At 43.9% G+C, this 19,143-nt stretch overlaps 1 protein-coding gene across 2 annotated transcripts in view; it reads left to right on the top strand.

Moving 5' to 3' along the window:
* LOC137358739 (venom phosphodiesterase 2-like) overlaps window positions 1–19,143 on the top strand; it is a 194,012-nt gene that overhangs the window by 119,978 nt on the left and 54,891 nt on the right. For both annotated transcript variants that reach the window (XM_068025035.1, XM_068025024.1), the window contains 4 exons: window positions 5,329–5,438; window positions 6,914–6,979; window positions 14,905–14,977; window positions 17,855–17,963. In XM_068025035.1, the coding sequence (XP_067881136.1) occupies window positions 5,329–5,438; window positions 6,914–6,979; window positions 14,905–14,977; window positions 17,855–17,963 (358 nt within the window). The remainder of the gene's footprint in view (window positions 1–5,328; window positions 5,439–6,913; window positions 6,980–14,904; window positions 14,978–17,854; window positions 17,964–19,143) is intronic.

Raw genomic sequence — 19,143 nt, 5'->3', positions numbered from 1 at the left:
TCCCTTTGATCTCCAATTCTGGGAGATTTCTTGTATTTTCCTCAGTAAAGACAGACACAAGGTAATCATTTAGCTTATCTGCCATTTCTGTATTCCCCATCATAAATTCTCCTGACACTGCCTGTTAATGGACCCACATTAGTCTTAGCCAAACATTTCCTTTTAACATACCTATAGAAGCTTTTATGGTCTGTTTTTATGTTTTTTGCTAGCTTACATTCACATTATATTCTCCCTTTCTTTATCAGTTTCTTGGTCCTCCTTTGGTGTATTCTAAAATCCTCCCAATTCTCAGATTTATTGCTATTTCTGGCAACTTTATAGCCTTTTCTTTTAATCTTATACAATCCATAACTTCCTTTGTTACCCACAGTTGATTGCCTTTACTTTTGGGGGTTTTGTGTCTTGAAGGAATGTATAGTTGCTGTAAACTTTGAAATATTTCTTTTAAGACTATCCATTGCCTCTGTACTGTCATTCTTGTTAATGTATTTTCCCAATCCACCTCAGCCAATTTGCCCCTCATACCTTCATAATTTCCTTCGTTCAAATTTATAACCCTGGTTTAAGATTAAACTATTTCACTTTTAAACATAATGTAAAATTCTATCATATTATGGTCACTCATCCCGAAAAGTTCTTTTACAACAAGATGATTAATTAGCCCTTTCTCATTACATAAAACTAGATCTAAAATAGCCTGTTCTCTAGTCAGTTCCTCAACATACTGCTCTAGAAAAACATCCCTAACACACTCCAGAAACTCGTCCTCCACAGCATTAGTGCTCATTAGGTTTACTCAGTCTATATGCAGATTGAAATCACCCATGATTACTGTATTACCCATGCTACATACTTTTCTAATCTCCTGATTAATACCATTCCCCACACTACTACTTCTATTTGGTGGCCTATTAACAACTCCTACCGAGGTTTGCTGCCCCTTGCTGTTTCTTAGCTCCACCCAAACAGAATCCACATATTGTTCTTCCGATCTGAGATCCTCCCTTACTAAAGTACTGATCCCATCCCTTATTATCAGTGCAATACCACCTCCTTTTTATTTTTGTCTGTCCTTCCTAATTGTCGAATATCCTTGAATATTCAGTTCCCAGTCTTGATCACCCTGTAGCCACGTTTCCGTTCTGGCAATTAGATCATACCCATTTACCTCTATTTGGGCCTTTAAATCATCTACCTTGTTGCAAATGCTGCATGCATTCAGGTAGAGTACCCTTAACCTTGTCTGCTGGCATTATTCTGCATTCTAAGCCTAGTTGATGCTCGCCTTTGTTTTGCGTGCCTTCTAATGTCACTTGCTACTTTTCTACTTCCTGTTACCAGCTTTACTTCCAATTTGAGCTACCCCTCAGGTTTCCATCCCTCTGACAAGCTAGTTTAAACCCTCTCTAACAGCACTCACAAATCTCCTGCGAGGCTGTTAGTCCTGGTCCTGTTAATGTGTAGCCAGTCCATCTTGTACAGGTCCCACCTACCCCAGAACTGGTCCCTATGCCTCAGAAATCTGATACCCTCCCTCTTACACCAATTCCCCAGCAACCTGTTCAATCGATCTATCCTCCTATTCCTGTGCTTACTAGGCACTGGGAGTAATCCTGAGATTACTGTTCTTGAAGTCCTGCTTTTTAATCTCCTTCCTAACTCCCTAAAATCTGCTTTCAAGACCTCATCCCTCTTTCTACCTATGCCATTAGTACCAATATGGACCATGACCTCTGGCTGTTCACCCTCTTCCAAAAGGATGTCCTGCAGCTGCTCCACGACATCCTTGACCCTGGCACCAGGGAGGCAACACACCATCCTGGAGTCACGTTTACTGCCGCAGAAATGCCTGTCTGATTCCCTGCCTATCAAATGCCCTATCACTATTGCACTTCCACTCTTCTTTCTCCCCATCTGTGCAGCTGAGCCACCTGTGGTGCCACAGACTTTGCTGTGGCTGCACTACCCTGAGGAACCATCGCTCTCACCAGTATCCAAAATGGAAAACCGATTAGCAAGCAAGATAGACTCAGGGGACTCTTGCACTGCCTGCCTGGTTTTGCTATATATAAATGACTTGGATCTTGGAATACAGAGTCGAAGCTCAAAATTTGCCGATGACACTGTACTTGGAGGTACGCCAAACAATGAGGATGATATGTACTGCCTGTAACAGGACATAGATTGGCTAGCAGAATGGCCAGACAGGTAGCATATGGAATTTAATACTGACAAATTGATGCATTTTGGCAGAGGAATAGGGAGAGACAATATATACTTAATGGCCCCGTTCTAAAGATGTGCAGGAAAAGAGGGCCCTGGAGGTGCATGTGCAACGATCTTTCAAGGTGGTAGGATATATTGAGAGAGTGGTTAGTAAAGCATATGGGATCTTGGGCTTCATAAATAGAGGCATTTAGTACAAAAGCAGGGAGGTTATGCTGAACCTTCATAAAGCTCTGGTTATGCCCCAACTGGCGTATTGCGTCTAGTTCTGGTGGTCACACTTCAGGAAGGATGTGAGCGTCCTTGATGCAGAGGAGATTTACCAGAATGGTCCAGGGATGGAGGATATAATTAGTTACAAGGTTAGGTTGGAAAGCTGGGTTTGTTCTCCCTGGAACAAAGGAGATTGAGGAGAGATTTAATGGATGTGTACAAGATTATGACAGGTTTAGATATGTTAAACAAGGAAAAACTGTTCCCATTAACTAATGGTAGAAGGTCTAGGGGACACAGATGGAAAATTTGGGGCAAAAGATGCAGTAGGAATATGAGGAAGCACTTTTGTTATGCAGCGGGTGGCAATGACCTGGAACTCGCTGTCCATGAGGGTGGTAGAAGCGGAGACCATCAATGATTTTAAGAGGAAGTTGGATGGCCACCTGAGAGAAATAGACTTGCAGGGCTACGGGGATTGAGCCGGGGCGTGGGACTGACTGCATAGCCCCGTGGAGAGCCAGCATAGAGTCAGTGGGCCAAATGGCCTCCTCTGTGCCATAAATGACTCTGTGACTCTATAAAAATTGTATCACAGAGAAGTATTTGCTTTTCCAACAAGAGGAAAGACTATCTGCCAGCGAGAATTAGCAAAACATTTCAGCGTTACGCTCAACAACTTGAGGTTATTTGATCACCTGAGAATTAAAAATCGACTATACTAAAAATATTCCGGAAATGTGAAATATTGCAATGCAACAGTCATCCTATGATGCACCTCCTTTGTAAATTATTTATTCTAGGAGAATAATTATTCATCTCAATTCTTGAAAATGCTGGAAAACATTTGTCTTCTATTTATAGTACCTGCTTTCCTAATTGCAATAAAAGCAGGACGTGCTGGAAATGCACAGCATGTTACGACCATCTGTATAGAGAAAATACAAGTTAACATGTTTCCAGCATGGTTTATACTTAAATTTTCAGCATTTGCTGTTTTAAATTTTTGTTCTCCAAGCTGAGCTTTGCATAGGTACTTCCGAATCAACATCAAAACTGTTGTAAATGTTGTCAAATTTTGTTTATAAAATTGGTCAGTTTTGTTTGATGCACCTATGAGACGCTCGGAACATTTTTACTATGTTAAAGATGCTATATAAATGCAACTTTTTGTCAATAGCTTTGAGACTGATCATAGAATCGTAGAATGATACATTTGGTAGAACTATCCAATTATTCCCACTCCTCTGCACTTTCCTTGAAGCTCTGTAAACTTTTGTCTTTCAATTATTTATCCAATTCTCTTTTGTATTGCTGCTAAATCTGCTTCCACCACCCTTTCAGACAGTGCATTCCAGATCAAAACATTCACTGCGTATATAAAAAAAAAACTTCCTCATGTCACCATTGGTCCTTGCTGCACTCACCTTTAAATCTTTGTCTTTTGGTTACTGACCCTTCTGCTACTGAAAAGAGTTTCTCCTTTGGTTTTGATAGAATAAATATGGAGAAACTTCCATGATTTTGAACATCTCCATCAAATCTCCTCTTAACCTTTCCTGCTGTAAGAAGAACAACCTCAATTTCTCTTGTCTCTCCACATAACAGAAGCCCCTCCTCCCTGGTAGCATTCTAGCAAATCTCTTCTGCATCCTGTCCAAGGTCTTGACATCGTTCCTAAAGTGTGGTCCCCAGAATTGAACATAATACTCGAGCTGAGACCTAACCAGTGTTTTATAAAGGTTTAGTATAACTTCCTTGCTTTTGTACTCTATTTCTATATAAATAAAGCCAAAGAGCCTATATGCTCTTTAAGAGCCTTCTCAATTTGTCCTGCCAACAAGGATTTTTGTACAAAAACCTGTTGGAGTCTCAGTTCCTCATGTCATTCTTCCTACCAAAATGTATCAGCTCACACTTTTCTGTGTGTTAAATTTCATTTGCCATGTGTGCCCATTTCATTAATCTTTCTATGTCCTCCGGAAGTCTGTTGTTATTCTCTTCATTGTTTACAACATTTCAAAGTTTCGTATCATCTGCAAACTTTGAAATCATGCTCAATATACCCAAGTCCTGATTATTAATATATATCAAAAATCTATATCATTGAGGAGTGGTCCTAATACTGAACCCGGGTGAGCACCACTGTATACCTCCTTCCAGTCTGCGAAACAACCGTTCAGCACTTATTCCTTGAGGAACCTTTAATTTTCAATGGAGCAAGGGCAGACCTGAGTGGGATGCCTCTGTGTGGTGAACAAATCTTCTTCTTTGACCTCCTTGTCTCGGGAGACAATGGGTAAGCGCCTGGAGGTGGTCAGTGGTTTGTGGAGCAGCGCCTGGAGTGGCTATAAAGGCCAATACTAGAGTGACAGACTCTTCTACAGGTGCTGCAGATAAAATTGGTTGTCGGGGCTGTTACACAGCTGATTTTTCCCGCCTCCCCTCCTCCACAGCCCAGTGATGCTGAGGCTAAATAAAGTGCTTACTGTTGCCTTGGAGAGCTGGGACCTTGCTTGTCTGTAGGATTCAGCCACTCACTAGATAACCTTACTGAGCTACTGTGGGAAGCATTCTTACACCAGTTTTTGATATGTATTTTGTCACGATGGGTGGGCTGGCGAGACTACGTTCAGTTTTTCTCCTGAGCCACTCTTATTTTATTATCAATTCTGGTAGTATCTGCGACCTGACACAACACAGTGTGTCCTGTTGCTGTAATGCAATCATCATTTGGTTTTGGTATCCCACAAAGCAATGGCAAATAAAAAGTTTTTCTTTCAAGGCACACGGAATGGTTTGTAGCAAGCACAGGAAGTGTTTGGTGAATTCTGTCAAGGAGTGTCCAGAGGTCACGTTAGTTAATAACTTTATTTCTTCCTGTAGTTGTGGCTGACAGCAATGTATCAGGGTCTGAAGACAGGTACCTTCTTCTGGCCTGGATCTGAAGTCAACATAAATGGAACATACCCAAACTTTTACAAAATATTTGACAGGTGCGTAGAACAACAGCTGGTAAATGTTTGTATCTTGAAAAAAATTTTAGTGATATTTTGATATGTTAGTGGAGATATTAGTATTAACTCCAGGCCGTATTTCAGGCATGGCAAGGTGTTGGTAAGAAGGCACACATGTCCTATCATCCAGAGAGCAGCCTCATGTGTGCCCATTTCTGCCATGTCACTAATTCTGGACAGTATTTCCAAATGGCTGATCAAAAATATGTGCAGGCACTGGGGACTGAGTGGGCTGCAAATGACAGGTCAAATGGAGGAGTCTACTATCGTAAGTACTCTGATGGTTTTGCAATGGTGTCCGAGGCCAATGTCAAACTAAGACACGTGGTAACTCCATAGAAATCTGCAGCAGAGGCTCTGACACTAGATGCCCCAAGGACAGTCTATGGTTCCTCCAGAGGCCTGGGGCATCTGACTGGAGATTCTTCTGTCCTCCAAACAGTTGCGACTGAGTTGCTGCCAAGTCTCTCCTGAGGTTAAAGCATTCCCATTGGTGCCATTAGGTCTGCATTCCAACAACAACAACTTATATTTATATAGCACCTTTAATGTAATAAAATGTTCCAAGGCATTTTGCAGGAGCATTATAAAACAAAGTTTGACACTGCCACATAAGGAGATATTAGGTCAGATGACCAAAATCTTGGTCAAAGAAGTAGGTTTTAAGGAGTGTCTTAGAGGAGGAAAATGAGTTGGAGAGGTGGAGAGGTGTAGGGATGGTATTCCAGAGTTTAGAGCTAAGGTGCAGCTGAAGGTGCAGCCACCAATTGTGGAGTGATTAAAATCAGGGATGCACTAGAGGCCAGAATGGAGAAGCGCACATAACTTGGAGGGTTGTGGGGCTGGAGGAGATTACAGAGATAGGGAGGGGCGAGGCCATGGAGGGATTTGAAAATAAGGGTGAGAATTTTAAAATCAATACGCTGCTTGACTGGGAGATGCACATCTTAAATGCCACAGTTAGAAAGACATTTGGACTAAAAAAAGGAAAGTCTCTTCACATTAATTCATAACCCTGACTTATAATGGAATGTGTTCGATGGGTGAAATGACCTATTGTTCTTGAAGCTTACATGGATCTTTCTTGCAATGGTGTACGAGGCCAATGGAGTGGAGAAACAAGAGAACAGAGTATGGAGTCTTTAAAGGATGTTTTGGTCTGCTGTGTGACTCTGTAGATTAGTGGTTGTTAATGAAAGCCAGACCACCATGGAAATGAAAATCGGGGGTTCTGTAATGTGTGCACAGTAAATTCCATTGATTTATCACCCAGGCGGTGAAGGTGAAAGTTACTGCTAGTGTATTTGGGAATCTGATGAATCACAAAATAGATTAGTTATGTGGCAGTGCTGTAATACTGTACATTGTCTTGTTCTTTTGTTTAGCACTCGATCTGTGAAATGTGTGAACAATTATAATTTTTCAAATTTGTGTATTTTTTCTCTCTTTTTAAGCTCCATTCCATTTGAAGAAAGAGTTTTCACTGTTCTTAAGTGGCTTGATTTGCCAAAGGAAGACAGGTAATCATTTATATTTATAAATTACATAAGTGGAATGATGGAGCAGAATGTAATAAGATCATATGAAGTAGGAGCAGAAGTAGGCCATTCGACCTCTCGAGCCTGCTCCACTATTCAATAAGATCATGGCTGATCTGTTTGTGTCCTTAACTCCACTTTCCTGCCTGCCCCCAATAACCCTTGACTCCCTTGTAGATCAAAAACCTGTAACTCAGCCTTGAATATCTTCAGTGACCCAACCTCCACTGCTCTCTGGGGAAGAGAATTCCAAAGATTCACCACCCTCTGAGAGAAGCAATTCCTCCTTTTCTCCATCTTAAAAAGGAGACCCCTTATTTTGAAACTGCGCATCCTAGTTCCAGATTCCCCCACGACTGGAAACATCCTCTTAGCATCTACCCTGTCAAGCACCCTCAGAATCTTGTACGTTTCAATAAGATCATCTCTCATTCTTCTGAACTCCAATGAATATAGGCCGAACCTGTACAATCTTTCCTCGTAAGACAACCCCTTCATTCCCAGGAATCAGCCTTGTGCACCTTCTCCGAACTGCTTCCAATGCAAGTATATCTCTTCTTAAGGGGACCAACACTGTACACAGCACTCTAGGTGCAGTCTCACAGTTGTAGCAAGACTTCAATACTTTTATACTCCATCTCCCTTGCAATAAATACCAACATTCCATTTGCCTTCCTAATTACTTGCTGTACCTGCACACTAACTTTTTGTGATTCATGTACACGGACACCCAGATCCCTCTGTACCACAGCATCCTGTGGTCTCTGTCTATGTAAATAATATTCTGCTTTTCTATTCTTCCTGTCAAAGTGAACTAGCTCCCATTTTCCCACATTATATTCCATTTGACAAGTTTTTGCCCACTCACTTAACCTATCTATATCTCTTTGCAGACACTTTGTGTCCTCCTCACAACTTGCTTTCCTACCTATCTTTGTATTGTCAGCAAATTTGGCTACAATACACTTAGTTACTTCATCCCAGTTATTAACATAGATCGTAAATAGTTGAGGCCTCAGCACTGATCCCTTTGGCACTCCACTAGTTACAGTTTACCAATCTGAAAATGCCCTATTTGTCACAACTCTGTTTTTGATGTTCATTAGCCAATCTTCTATCCATTCTAATATATTACCCCCAACACCATGAGCTCTTGTGTAGTGATTTTTTATGTGGCACCTTATTGAATGCCTTTTGGAAATCCAAATACTCTACATCTACAGGTTCCCCTTGTTTGTCCCTGCTTGTTACATCCTCAATGAATTCTAATTTGTCAAACATGATTTCCCTTTCATAAAACCATGTTGACTCTGCCTGATTGCATTATGATTTTCTAAATGTCCTGCTACTAGCTCTTTCATAATGGATTCGAGTTTTTCCCAATGTCAGCTGTTGGGCTAGCTGGCCTGTAGTTTCCTGCTTTCTGCCTCCTTCCTTTCTTGAATAGAGGTAGAATCATAGAAAGTTTAAGGCACAGAAAGAGGCCACTTGGCCCATCGTGTTTGTGCCAGCCGCAAAACGATCCACCCATTCTAATGCCACCTTCCAGTTTTTCCTCAACTCCCCTCTAATTTTTCCACCAATTACTTTAAATCTATACCCCCTAGTCACTGACCTCTCTGCTAAGGTAAGTAGGCCCTTCACCTCCACTCTATCCAGGCCCATCAAAATTTTGTACATTTCAATCAGATCTCCTCTCAGCCTTCTCTGTTCACGGAGAACAACCCCAGCCTTTCCAATCTTTCCTCATAGCTGCATTTTTCCCGGCAACATCATCATAAATCTCCTTTGTACCCTCTCTAGTGCAGTTTCTATAATGAGGTGACCAGAACTGCACACAGTTCTTGAGTTGTGGCCTAACCAATGAGTTATACAGTTCCAGCATAACCTCCCTGCTCTTGTATTCAATACCTCGGCTAATAAAGGAAAGGATTCCATATGCCCTCTTAACCACCTTATCGACCTGTCCTGCTACCTTCAGGGATCTGTGGACATTCACTCCAAGGTCCCTCACTTCCTCTACACATCTCCTAACTTTCCCATTAATTGTGTATTCCTTTGCCTTGTTTGACCTCCCCAAATGCATCACCTCACACTTCTCCAGGTTGAATTCCATTTGCCACTTTTCTGCCGATCTGACCAGACTATCAATATCTTCCTGCAGCCTACAGCTATCCTCCTCACTATCTACCACACGGCCAATCTTTGTGTCGTCTGCAAACTTCTTGATCATGCCCGTACATTCACGTCCAAATCGTTAATAAATACCACAAAAAGCAGGGGACCCAGTACTGAGCCCTGCGGAATGCCACTGGAAACAGCCCTCCAGCCGCTAAAACACCCGTCAACAATTACCCTTTGTTTCCTGCCACTGAGCCAATTTTGTATCCACCTTGCTGCGTTTCCCTGGATCCCATGGATTTTATTTTCATTTTCAGTTTTCCAATCTGCTGGGACCTTTCCAGAACGTAGGGAATTTTGGAAGATTGCAACCAATGCATCCACTATCTCTGCAGTCATTTCTTTTAAGAACTTAGAATGCAGGCCATCAGTCCAGGGGACCTGTCAGCCTTTAGTTCCATTAGTTTTCCTAGTACTTCTTCTCTAGTGATAGTGATTGTTTAAGTTCCACCCTCCCTTTTGCCACTTGAATTGGTGGTATTCTTGGGATGCTTTTTGTGTCTTTTACTGTGAAGACAGATACAAAATATTTGTTCAAAGTCTCTGCCATTTCATTGTTTCCCATTATTAATTCCCCAGTTTCATCCTCTAAGTACCAATGTTTACTTTAGCTACTGTCTTCCTTTTCATTTGTGGGGTCGGATTTCTCTAGGTCCTCCTTGGATCATCCATAGTAACTTTGGTAGAAGATCCCTGAAAACCCCAGGGAAACTCCATAAACCACACCATTCTCTGGGTTCCTGCAGATATTCTGCCAAAGTTGTGACGAATAAGTGGGAAAACTCACGTGGAAATTCAACCCCTGTATGTACATTTCAACTTGATCAAGTATATCACTCTTTGTCATGAATCTTGAATTTTCTTCTCCTCCTCCCTGCTTTCTTGAAGGCATTTTACGCCACCCCAGCGAGTCAGTTGGTGGCGTGGGGGCGGTGTAAAATTGAGTGGGAGGCTCCAGGAGGCCAACTGCCCTGCTCCCGCCTCCAGTGAACTTTACGCGGTTGGGCGTGGGGGAACGGCCTGCCCGCCCGGGGCCAATCAAGGCCCTTAAGTGGTATTTTACCTGTGGCAAGTGGGTGTGCTGGGGACGTGAAAGGCCACCCAGTGATAGTTGCCGGCCTTTCCGCGCCCCGGAGGGGACCATGGCAGTTGGGCACAGGGTGCCCGAATGAGGGCCACCCCCGCCTCCCAACCCACCCACGGGACCCATGAAGTCCCCCCACCAAGCGACCACTCCAGCCTCACCAGGGACGGACCGACCCGCCGGTGAGGCAAGCCCAACTTACCTAATTTCCACGCTGTATGGCAAAGGCTGGGATGCAGACCCAGCAGTGGCCGCCGCTCCCGGTGGTGCTGCTGGGACTAAGAGCTGCCGGCCCGCTGATAGGCCGGCAGCTCACAGAGGCGGGACCTCCTCCCTCAAGTGGGTGAAAGTCCCGCCTCGGGACAGTTAAAGCCCAGGGACCCGTAAAATGTGGGACGGATCCCCGGGCTAGGGAGAAGCGGATTAGCCACCGACTTTTATATCGGTGGCGAATTCCCGTCCGCCTATGGTAAAATCCAGCCTGTGGGACAGATTTTCAAAGCCTGCTGGGGATGGAAACTGCTGCGAGTGTGATTTGAATATTGTGTTCTTGGAGGTCGGCACTGGGTCCTGCTACCTCCGGAACGTGACGCTATTTTCAAAGTGCTGCTGGCAGGGAGGGTACGGGTTGGGTGCTTGCCTCCAATTATTTGCCTATTGAGCCCATTAACAGGCTTGTCAGTTTTAGGGAACACACTTTAAAGGCTGGGTATGGGGAAGATGCCGTGTGGGGATTATGACAGGGTCATGGAGATGTGAACAGTGTGGAGGTCTATGAGAGCTGTGGGAAGGGCTGATTAACATAAAGCAGAGGCAGCAAATAAAGCTCAGCTGCTTCTGCTGTGCCTCAGTTTGGCTATTACTGTGGCTGGAAGAGTTAAATTTCTCAGTGGTGAGTGACAGGAAACCGGAGCGATGACATGCAGCCACTGGCATCACTGTGGCAGCTAGGGTTGGCAGGGCTGGTGAATGCACAAAGCCCAGCTGAGCTAATTTGGTTGTGGACAGGCTACTCTGACATTGGACAGAACAGGTAGTTTGAGCTTCAGCAGATGCAACCTCCTGGACAACAGGAGGCCGGAGGAACACAGCGGAGGGCTGCAAGAGAACAAGGGAAATCCCTTAAAGAGATGGCTCCTGATCCCTCTACGGGTGCCCCAGACAGAGGCATAGAGGTGAAGAAACTAATGTCACCTGGTCAGCTGGCCAACCATTGAGCAGGCCATCGGGTTTCTGAAGATGCGATTCTGGTGCCTGGATCAGTCAGGTGGCACCCTCTAATACTCTCCTGCAAGGGTCTTGGTCATTATGATGGTCTGCTGCACTCTCATAACTTGGCTCTCCAGAGAGGTGTGGACCTTGAGGACAATGAAGCCCTGGAAGGAGTCAGCTTAGCGGGGAGGAACAGGAGGTAAGAAAGGAGGAGGAAGAGGGGGTGGAGGGGAATAACACTGAACAAAGAGGTGCCTCTGCTGTACAATGAGGTGACCTCCTCCTGCCAGCCTCCGCCAAAATAACCTCCCTCCTCTCCCTCACGGCCTCCAGCATTGGACCCAGGGGGCATCGATGAAGCGAGGGTCTGCCCTGCCCCTATGACATCTCACTTCCCTCTGATGCGGTGGAAGGCAGATCCCTCCCTCAGGACAACCAGCAGCCTCAGTGATGGCTGCCATGGGAGTCTACACACTTCATCTGACCCACTGCCAAATTCAATCCCACTGGCTCTACGAGGACAGGAAACCAATTAAGGCTATTCCACTTAAAGATTGCAATCTGAATCAGCTTCCCATAGGTGGTGGGTTTCAAACCAAAGACCAGCCCTGGCTCTGGTTTCCTGCCTACATTTTGAAAATCTGGCACATGGTTCCACAGGCACCTGCTTCCATCCCAAGGCAATGCCTGAATGACGATTCATGTTTGAGTTTACAGAGCGAGTGTTAGCAGATTTCCTGGGACAAGACACAACTATGCCCAGTCTTTTTCCACTCATGGGCCATGCTTGCATTCAGTCACCTGTGGATACTGATGGGGAGTGGGAACCTGGGGGGGAACATAAGAACTTAAGAAATAAGAGCAGGAGTAGACCATACAGCTTGTCGAGCCTGCCCTGCCATTCATTATGATCATGGCTGATCTTCGGCTTCAACTCCACTTTCCCATCTGCTTCCCATATCCCTTGATACTCTGAGAGGCCAAAAATATGTCTATCTCAGCCCTAAATGTACTCAATGATAGAGCATCCACTATCCTCTGGGGTAGAGAATTCCAAAGATTCACAACCCTTTGAAGAAATTTCTTCTTATCTCAGTCCTAAATGATCATCCCCTTATCCTCAGACTGTGCCCCTGTGTTTTAGATTCCCCACCCAGGGGAAACCGTCTCTGTGTTTACCCTGTCAAGCCCCTTCAGAATCTTATACGTTTCAATGAGATCACCTCTCTTTCTTCCAAACTCCAAAGAATGTAGACTGAATTTACTCAGCCTCTCACCCTAGGGACCAGTCTAGTGAACCTTTGCTGTACTGCCTCCAAGGCAAGTTGGTCCTTCCTTTAAATATGGAGACCAAAACTGCACACAATATTCCAGATGTGCTCTCACCAAAACCCTGTCCAATTGTAGCAAGACTTCTTTATTCTTGTACTCCAATCCCCTTGCAATAAAGGCCAACATGCCATTTGCTTTCCTCATTGCTTGCTGATAAAATCGCTTTGGGATGCCCCTGACGCATTCCTGCTGTCGGGGAAGTTTCCCAGTGGTGGGTTGGGACCTGGATCGGCTGCTTGCATCGCGGTGGCAGGCAGCCAATTTCAATATTTAAGGACCCAATTAGGGTTGATTCTTCATGCCTGCCAGCATTTTGCCAATGGCAGAGGGGCCCCTGCCATCTGGGGAGGCTGCCCCTGCAATCGGCTGGGAGCCATTGGAGCCAGAGGCTCCATGTCCCATTGAAGGAACCGCATGAAGGAAAGGCAGCCTCCACAGTCCAAACACCTGCCCCGGGAGGGCTTTCCCTTCTGTTCTGAGGGGTCTTCTGCCCTCAGCTCCTCAGAATTTTTTTTTTTTTACTTACCCCTCCAAAGGCGCCTCCATGTTGAGGCATCCTCGCGGTCCCTGACCTGCCTCAGTAGAGCTCACCTCTCTTGATGGGGCTGGTAAGGCTCTGGAGCTGCAGACCCTCTCATTGCGCCTGCAGTATCAGGAGTCTGCCAACTGTTCATAGTTGGACAATAAATGCAGAGGCTGTCAACTAGGAGGTTGCCTCCGATAAAATTACTCAGCTGATCCTGCGACTGGCAATTGCAGGTTCAGGACTATTTCATCGAGAGGTTGGTGTCCTGAAGTCCTTGGTAAAATCCTGCCCCATAAATTAGCTACTGGGGAGTCAAGTTGTTCATATGACTGCTGATAGCTACTGCTCTCTAATTAAATCTCCTGCCAAACAGCAGAGACATTTAGCAATCCTTTCCAAGAGATCTCATCAGGCCCATCCTTCCAATTCATCTTTTATTTCCTAGCCCCCTATAATCATTAACATATGATATTTATGCCTGTGTTCGCTCTCCAATTGGAACTCTCTACTTTAATGCCATTGCCCTGCATCCTTTAAAACTGTTTTCAAATATTGACCCATTTCCCTTTTAAGTGATGTTGTTGAACATAAATTTTATCATTTCACGTTCCTGAAGTAGAGCTTCGCTCACTTGGAGCGGAATTTGGGAACAGAGATTATGGGTTCCTAAATGTTTTTCCGTCCATAAAATTACTTGCATAGTTTCTGCCTCAATAGTCACTTGTGGAAAAGAATTCCATGTTCGAATAATCCTCAGTATGAAAGCAGTTCTTCTACCTTTCTCCCTTATTCCTCTCATGATAATCCAGAATCTCTGCCCTCTTGTAACCAATTGGCCAACCCATGGAAACAATTGTTCACTGTTTACCTTCATAAAATCCATTATAATTTTGTAAATCTCCTTTAGAATCTTGTAGTCTTTCGTGCTCCAGTAGGAAAAAAAATTTTTTTTCAAACCTTTCTTCATAACTATAATCTTTCATTCCTGATATAATTCTAGTGCATCTTTGTAGCTTCTCCCTAGTTTGAAAATCCTGCCAAAATGTGGTGCACAGATCTGCACGCAATACCACACAAAAACATCCCTTCCTTGTTATATTCAGTGCCCTAATCTGTATAATACCCAGAATCCAATTTGTCCTCTCTATTGTCTTTGCCACCTACACTCCTGCCTTTTAGTTATTTGTGTATCCACACCACTAGATCAAAGATAAAGCTATCAAGTTGTTACATGTGAAGTTCTGAATGCTTCCTCATAGTGTCAGAATGGTTAGCTGTTATGTATTCTGTAACCACCACCTTTTTATAAATTTTTTTCATTCATTAAATTGTGATGTAAACAATTAAAAGAACAGCTGATGCTTTAATTGTATTTTTATATTCAGAAGATGTTGGTTTTCAATTTGAACAGCTATCAATGGAGAGAACTGTAAATAACTCTCATTAACTTTCCATTTATCGGTATTTGCAGTTACTCATGTTGACGCTGGAAAATATGTTACAGTATTGTTGAAATGTAAAGAATTAGTGCATGTGTGTTCTTTCAAAATAGATTTATTGCTGTTGTTTTAGGCCTGATTTCTACACCCTGTATTTAGAGGAACCAGATACTTCAGGGCATTTAAATGGGCCTGAAAGTAATAAAGTAAGTTAATTTCGGTTTTCTGTCTATATGGTTTGTTGCAGGTTAATTTAATAATTTTGTAAAAAGCAATGCTGTATCTAGATACTTCTACTGCAGCAAAATGAGATTCAGGCGATTAACAGTAGTCACAGTTAAAGTTGCTTGTTACAGGGAGATTCTATACGCCGTTCCCTATAAGTGGCTTGATTTTATGCAACTTGGCAGTGAGTGCTACAGTATCCCTGGGCTAGGGAAGGGAAAATAAAAATTAGGTCAGGTTGCCACTAACGCACGCACGCACGCACAAACAATTATGGTACCAGTACGCATTACCAAGCGTTCATTTTAGCAGAAATGTGAGGTCCTGGGGTACAGTTTCTGCTAGGTTGTGCTGGTAGTTCACCCAAAATCAGCCAAACCAGTGTAAAAGAACAAGGATCACTTCTGATGAGAGGTCACTCAGACTTGAAATGTTAACTCAACTTTAACTTTGGCTTCACTTTGAAAAAAGAGCACAATGTTGATATCAATTTGCAGCCTGATTGCCAATTGCACCGAAAGCGAAACTCTTAACCTCCTTTCATTGGTGTTAATTTTGTTAGTGATAGAATTATTGTTAGGATATGAGAAATTATTATGACCGTGAGAGTTTGTAAAATTGAGTTATATCATTATTACATGATGCTTTCAGAGTGAAACATTGTTATAAACATGTTTTTCAAATGATAGTCACTGGGACAATTTGAACTACTTCCAAAACTTTTACTTTTGCACAGTACAGATTTTTCTCCCAGGGGAGTATGAAGTAGGATAGCAGGCCATCAGGTGAATTTTAAATCCTTCTTTCATTGCATTATGCACTGGAACTAATACGGACTACTCAATGTGTACTCCAGGGGCTGAATTTTATCGGCCCCTCGATGCCGAGGGTCACGGTGCGAGGGCTGGTAAAATGTTAGGGGGAGAGTCCCACCTCAACACGCGACGTTGAGAAGGGCCCGCCGCATATTACCGGTGGCGGGGGGACTTCGGTGTGGCCCCACCCCCATTGTTGCCTGGCAGCGGGCCCTTCACCTGCATATTCAAATGAACATAAATGAGATGCTTACTTGCAGGTGGCGGACATCACATGCCGATTTTATGGCCTCCGTTCAGCCTCCACATGGAGTTCCGAGGCGAGAACCTGGTGGGGAGGGGGGAGGAATAAAATTTTCAGGGCAGGAGGGGTGGAGGAGCGGGGAAAACATTTATTATTGGCTGTGGGGATGGAGGGAAGGGATTGAGGGTCAAAGGGAACAAATGTCGGAAGGGAAAGTTCGTGATACTAATAAAATTTTATCATGGCAGTAGAGGGCAATTAATGTATGATTTACCCATTGGGGGGTGGGAGATGGGATTTAGAGTTGAAATAAAATGTTATTTTTATTTCATGGAGACCGGGACCTTGAAATATTAAAATGTTACTGAAGGGCTTGAAGCCCTTTAAAAATGGCGCCTGCGCGGTGGCGCTGGATGCCGTTACCGGGGATGCAGAGGCCGCCCCTAAACGTCATTGGGGGCGGACACTCTGCCCCCACTATTTAAATGAGCCCCCCCTCCCCCCCCCCCCCCCACAAAATATTGTGGGGGCTGATCGTTGGCCCTTCCATATCGGAAGGCCACCGAGTTGAAAGAGCGCCTCCAAGGAATGCGGCGCGCAATTAAAATTCAGCCCCAGGCTCCCCAAACTGGAGTTAGGTACTTAATTTGTGTTTATTGAAAAGTGAAATTATAAAGAAGCAAGAATAAATCTACAGGTTTCAGATATTACAGTTCTTAATATGCAACAAAACTTTAAAATCATTTTCTTCAAATCAAAAGAGGAAAGATTTTTGAGGGTGTTCTATATAAATGCACAATGTTGGGCTCACTACTCTCTTTATGCAGTGGGCTGGTGTTTTGTTTTAGGATTGGGAACCCGACACTGGGATCAAATCCGGGTCCTGACCCTACACCATGTTGGGTTTAGTTACCTGACACGATTTTACAAGGAATGGCCAATTAATGGCCAGAGGGAAAGTGCCTTCCAGTTAAGGAAGGCAGGCATGCTCCCAACACTGGAGGGATATTAGGAGTCTCTCCAGCACTGAGAGCTGCAGCTTGCCAATGCAGGCAAGGGAGAGAGAGGGTGTCTCAAGGTGGTGGCTCCCTCAGCACTTGAAAACTCTCAAAAATAAAAATGGCCTCAGCTGCCAGAGCGCCGTTATGGAGAGGGTGCAGCTGTAGCCATCTTTATACACAGGCAGCAGGGTTGGGCGGGGCAGCGGGGGCGTTTAAATTGTTCCGGAGCGCTGGCCACCACCCCCCCCCCCCCGCCATTTTGCTGCCAGGAAGCTGCCTCCTTTCACTTGCCGTATTCCAGCCACCGCAGAGAGCCTGCCTGCCAACTGGAAAATTCCAGTCAGTGACGTGGAGGGGCCTTAATATGCCCTTAAATTATCTGAAGTGGCTGCATGTAGATAGCCACTCCGTCCCTGACCCCGCCTCCTGGAAAATGGCCTGGAGGCAGGACCATGCCGACAAACCTGCATGCCGGCTGGTGGCAGGAAATTTTGCTTCTGCTCCATCGAGTGATGAAAATCAGCCCCAGGTCTCTGTCACAAGCCATTTTTGAAGTGCTGCAATACTAGGCATGACTACAAATTTCTATAGAAATATATAACATATGTAAGCATCAAGGGAACATTAGCTCAATCATGATTCCTTATTATTGTGGTGCCAATTAACTGTTGATTGCTTAGTTAAAATAAAAATCATCCTGGGGCAGCAGCAATGCCATGAATACAATTGTAATAAATGAGATGGCCTTGTTATGTATTGTGCATTGCAGAGTTTGTGTTTTTCTCTCTTAATGCATAGGTGACAAAAGCTCTAGAGAGAGTGGACACTATAGTGGGAATGCTGATGGATGGGCTCAAGCAAAGAAACCTGCAGCATTGTGTCAATCTGATTCTGTTATCCGATCATGGTATGCTACCACAGTTGTGCACACTCCTCCAGTCTTTCATATTGCTTTGCCCAATTGGCCATGCAGAATTTTTAATGTCATCAGCAAATTTCAATATTGCTTCCTACATGCAGTTTATTTACAGCAAACTGAGCAGTCCAAATGTACACATGTGTGGAATACTATTCATCTTATCCTTCCAGTTGGTTAATATCCTTTTTGCTTTCTTCTTTCCAATTATGTCTCTGCCCATGTAGCCACAATCCCCTTAATTCCATGCACCGTTATCTTTGCTGTCTCTTAAGTGGTACCTGAACAAATGCTTTTGAAAACCCTGTAAACTACTGCATTTCCTGTAACAATCCTTTTGATCAACAAAAAATCCTATAAGGTTTGTCATGCATGACCTACCTTTTCAAAATCCACATTGACGAGCACTGGCTAACTCCTGTTTTGCCAATTACTTAGCAACTTAATCCTGTGTTATAGATTCTAAAGCCCTGAAAATGTATGGGTTTCTGGCAAAATTCCACAGACGTTAAGTGAAATACCTGGAAAATAGGTTGAGCCCGGTTGTAACTGATCTGCCAGCCTTTGCTTTGGGGGTCTTACCTGGAACAAAACTTCTGCCCACCCCAAACATGAGTGGGGGCAAAGCTGGAGCCAAGGTTTGCAGTGCTGAGTATGTTCCTGCTTCCCCCAGCTTCCTGAGGCCTGGTGGCTACTTGTATTTATATAGTGTCTTTAAAATAGAAAAAGATAGTGGTAATCTGGAACTCACTCCTGTGGAAAGCTGTTGAGGTGACATTAATTGAAAATTTCGAAACTGAGATTTCAGATTATTAGTTTATTTTAATTATGGAAGATGGGACTAAGGTGGGTATATGGAGTTAAGATACAGATCGGCAATTATCTAGTTGAATAGCAACGCAGGCTCAAGGGGCTGAATGGTCGCCTCCTGTTCCTATGTTCCTAAAATCATTCCAAGGTGCTTGCTGAGATGTATAAGCCTCCAAGAATAAAAGTGATCCAAATGGTTTGTTCAGGTTAGGAAAGCAGCCTGCACCTCTAAAAATAAGATAATTAAAAATACATATATATTGGCAGCCCCTTTTGTAGTGGACCAGCAAGTCAATTTTCCATTTCTTCACCTCCTTAGATGGCACCAGGATGATAGAATTTCCCACCTATGTAGGTTGGA

The sequence above is a fragment of the Heterodontus francisci genome, chromosome 3, assembly GCF_036365525.1.
Source record: "Heterodontus francisci isolate sHetFra1 chromosome 3, sHetFra1.hap1, whole genome shotgun sequence".
Taxonomy (NCBI): Eukaryota; Metazoa; Chordata; class Chondrichthyes; order Heterodontiformes; family Heterodontidae; genus Heterodontus; species Heterodontus francisci.
The sequence above is the reverse complement of the archived record's forward strand: the minus strand, read 5'-3'. Positions and strand labels throughout refer to the sequence as shown.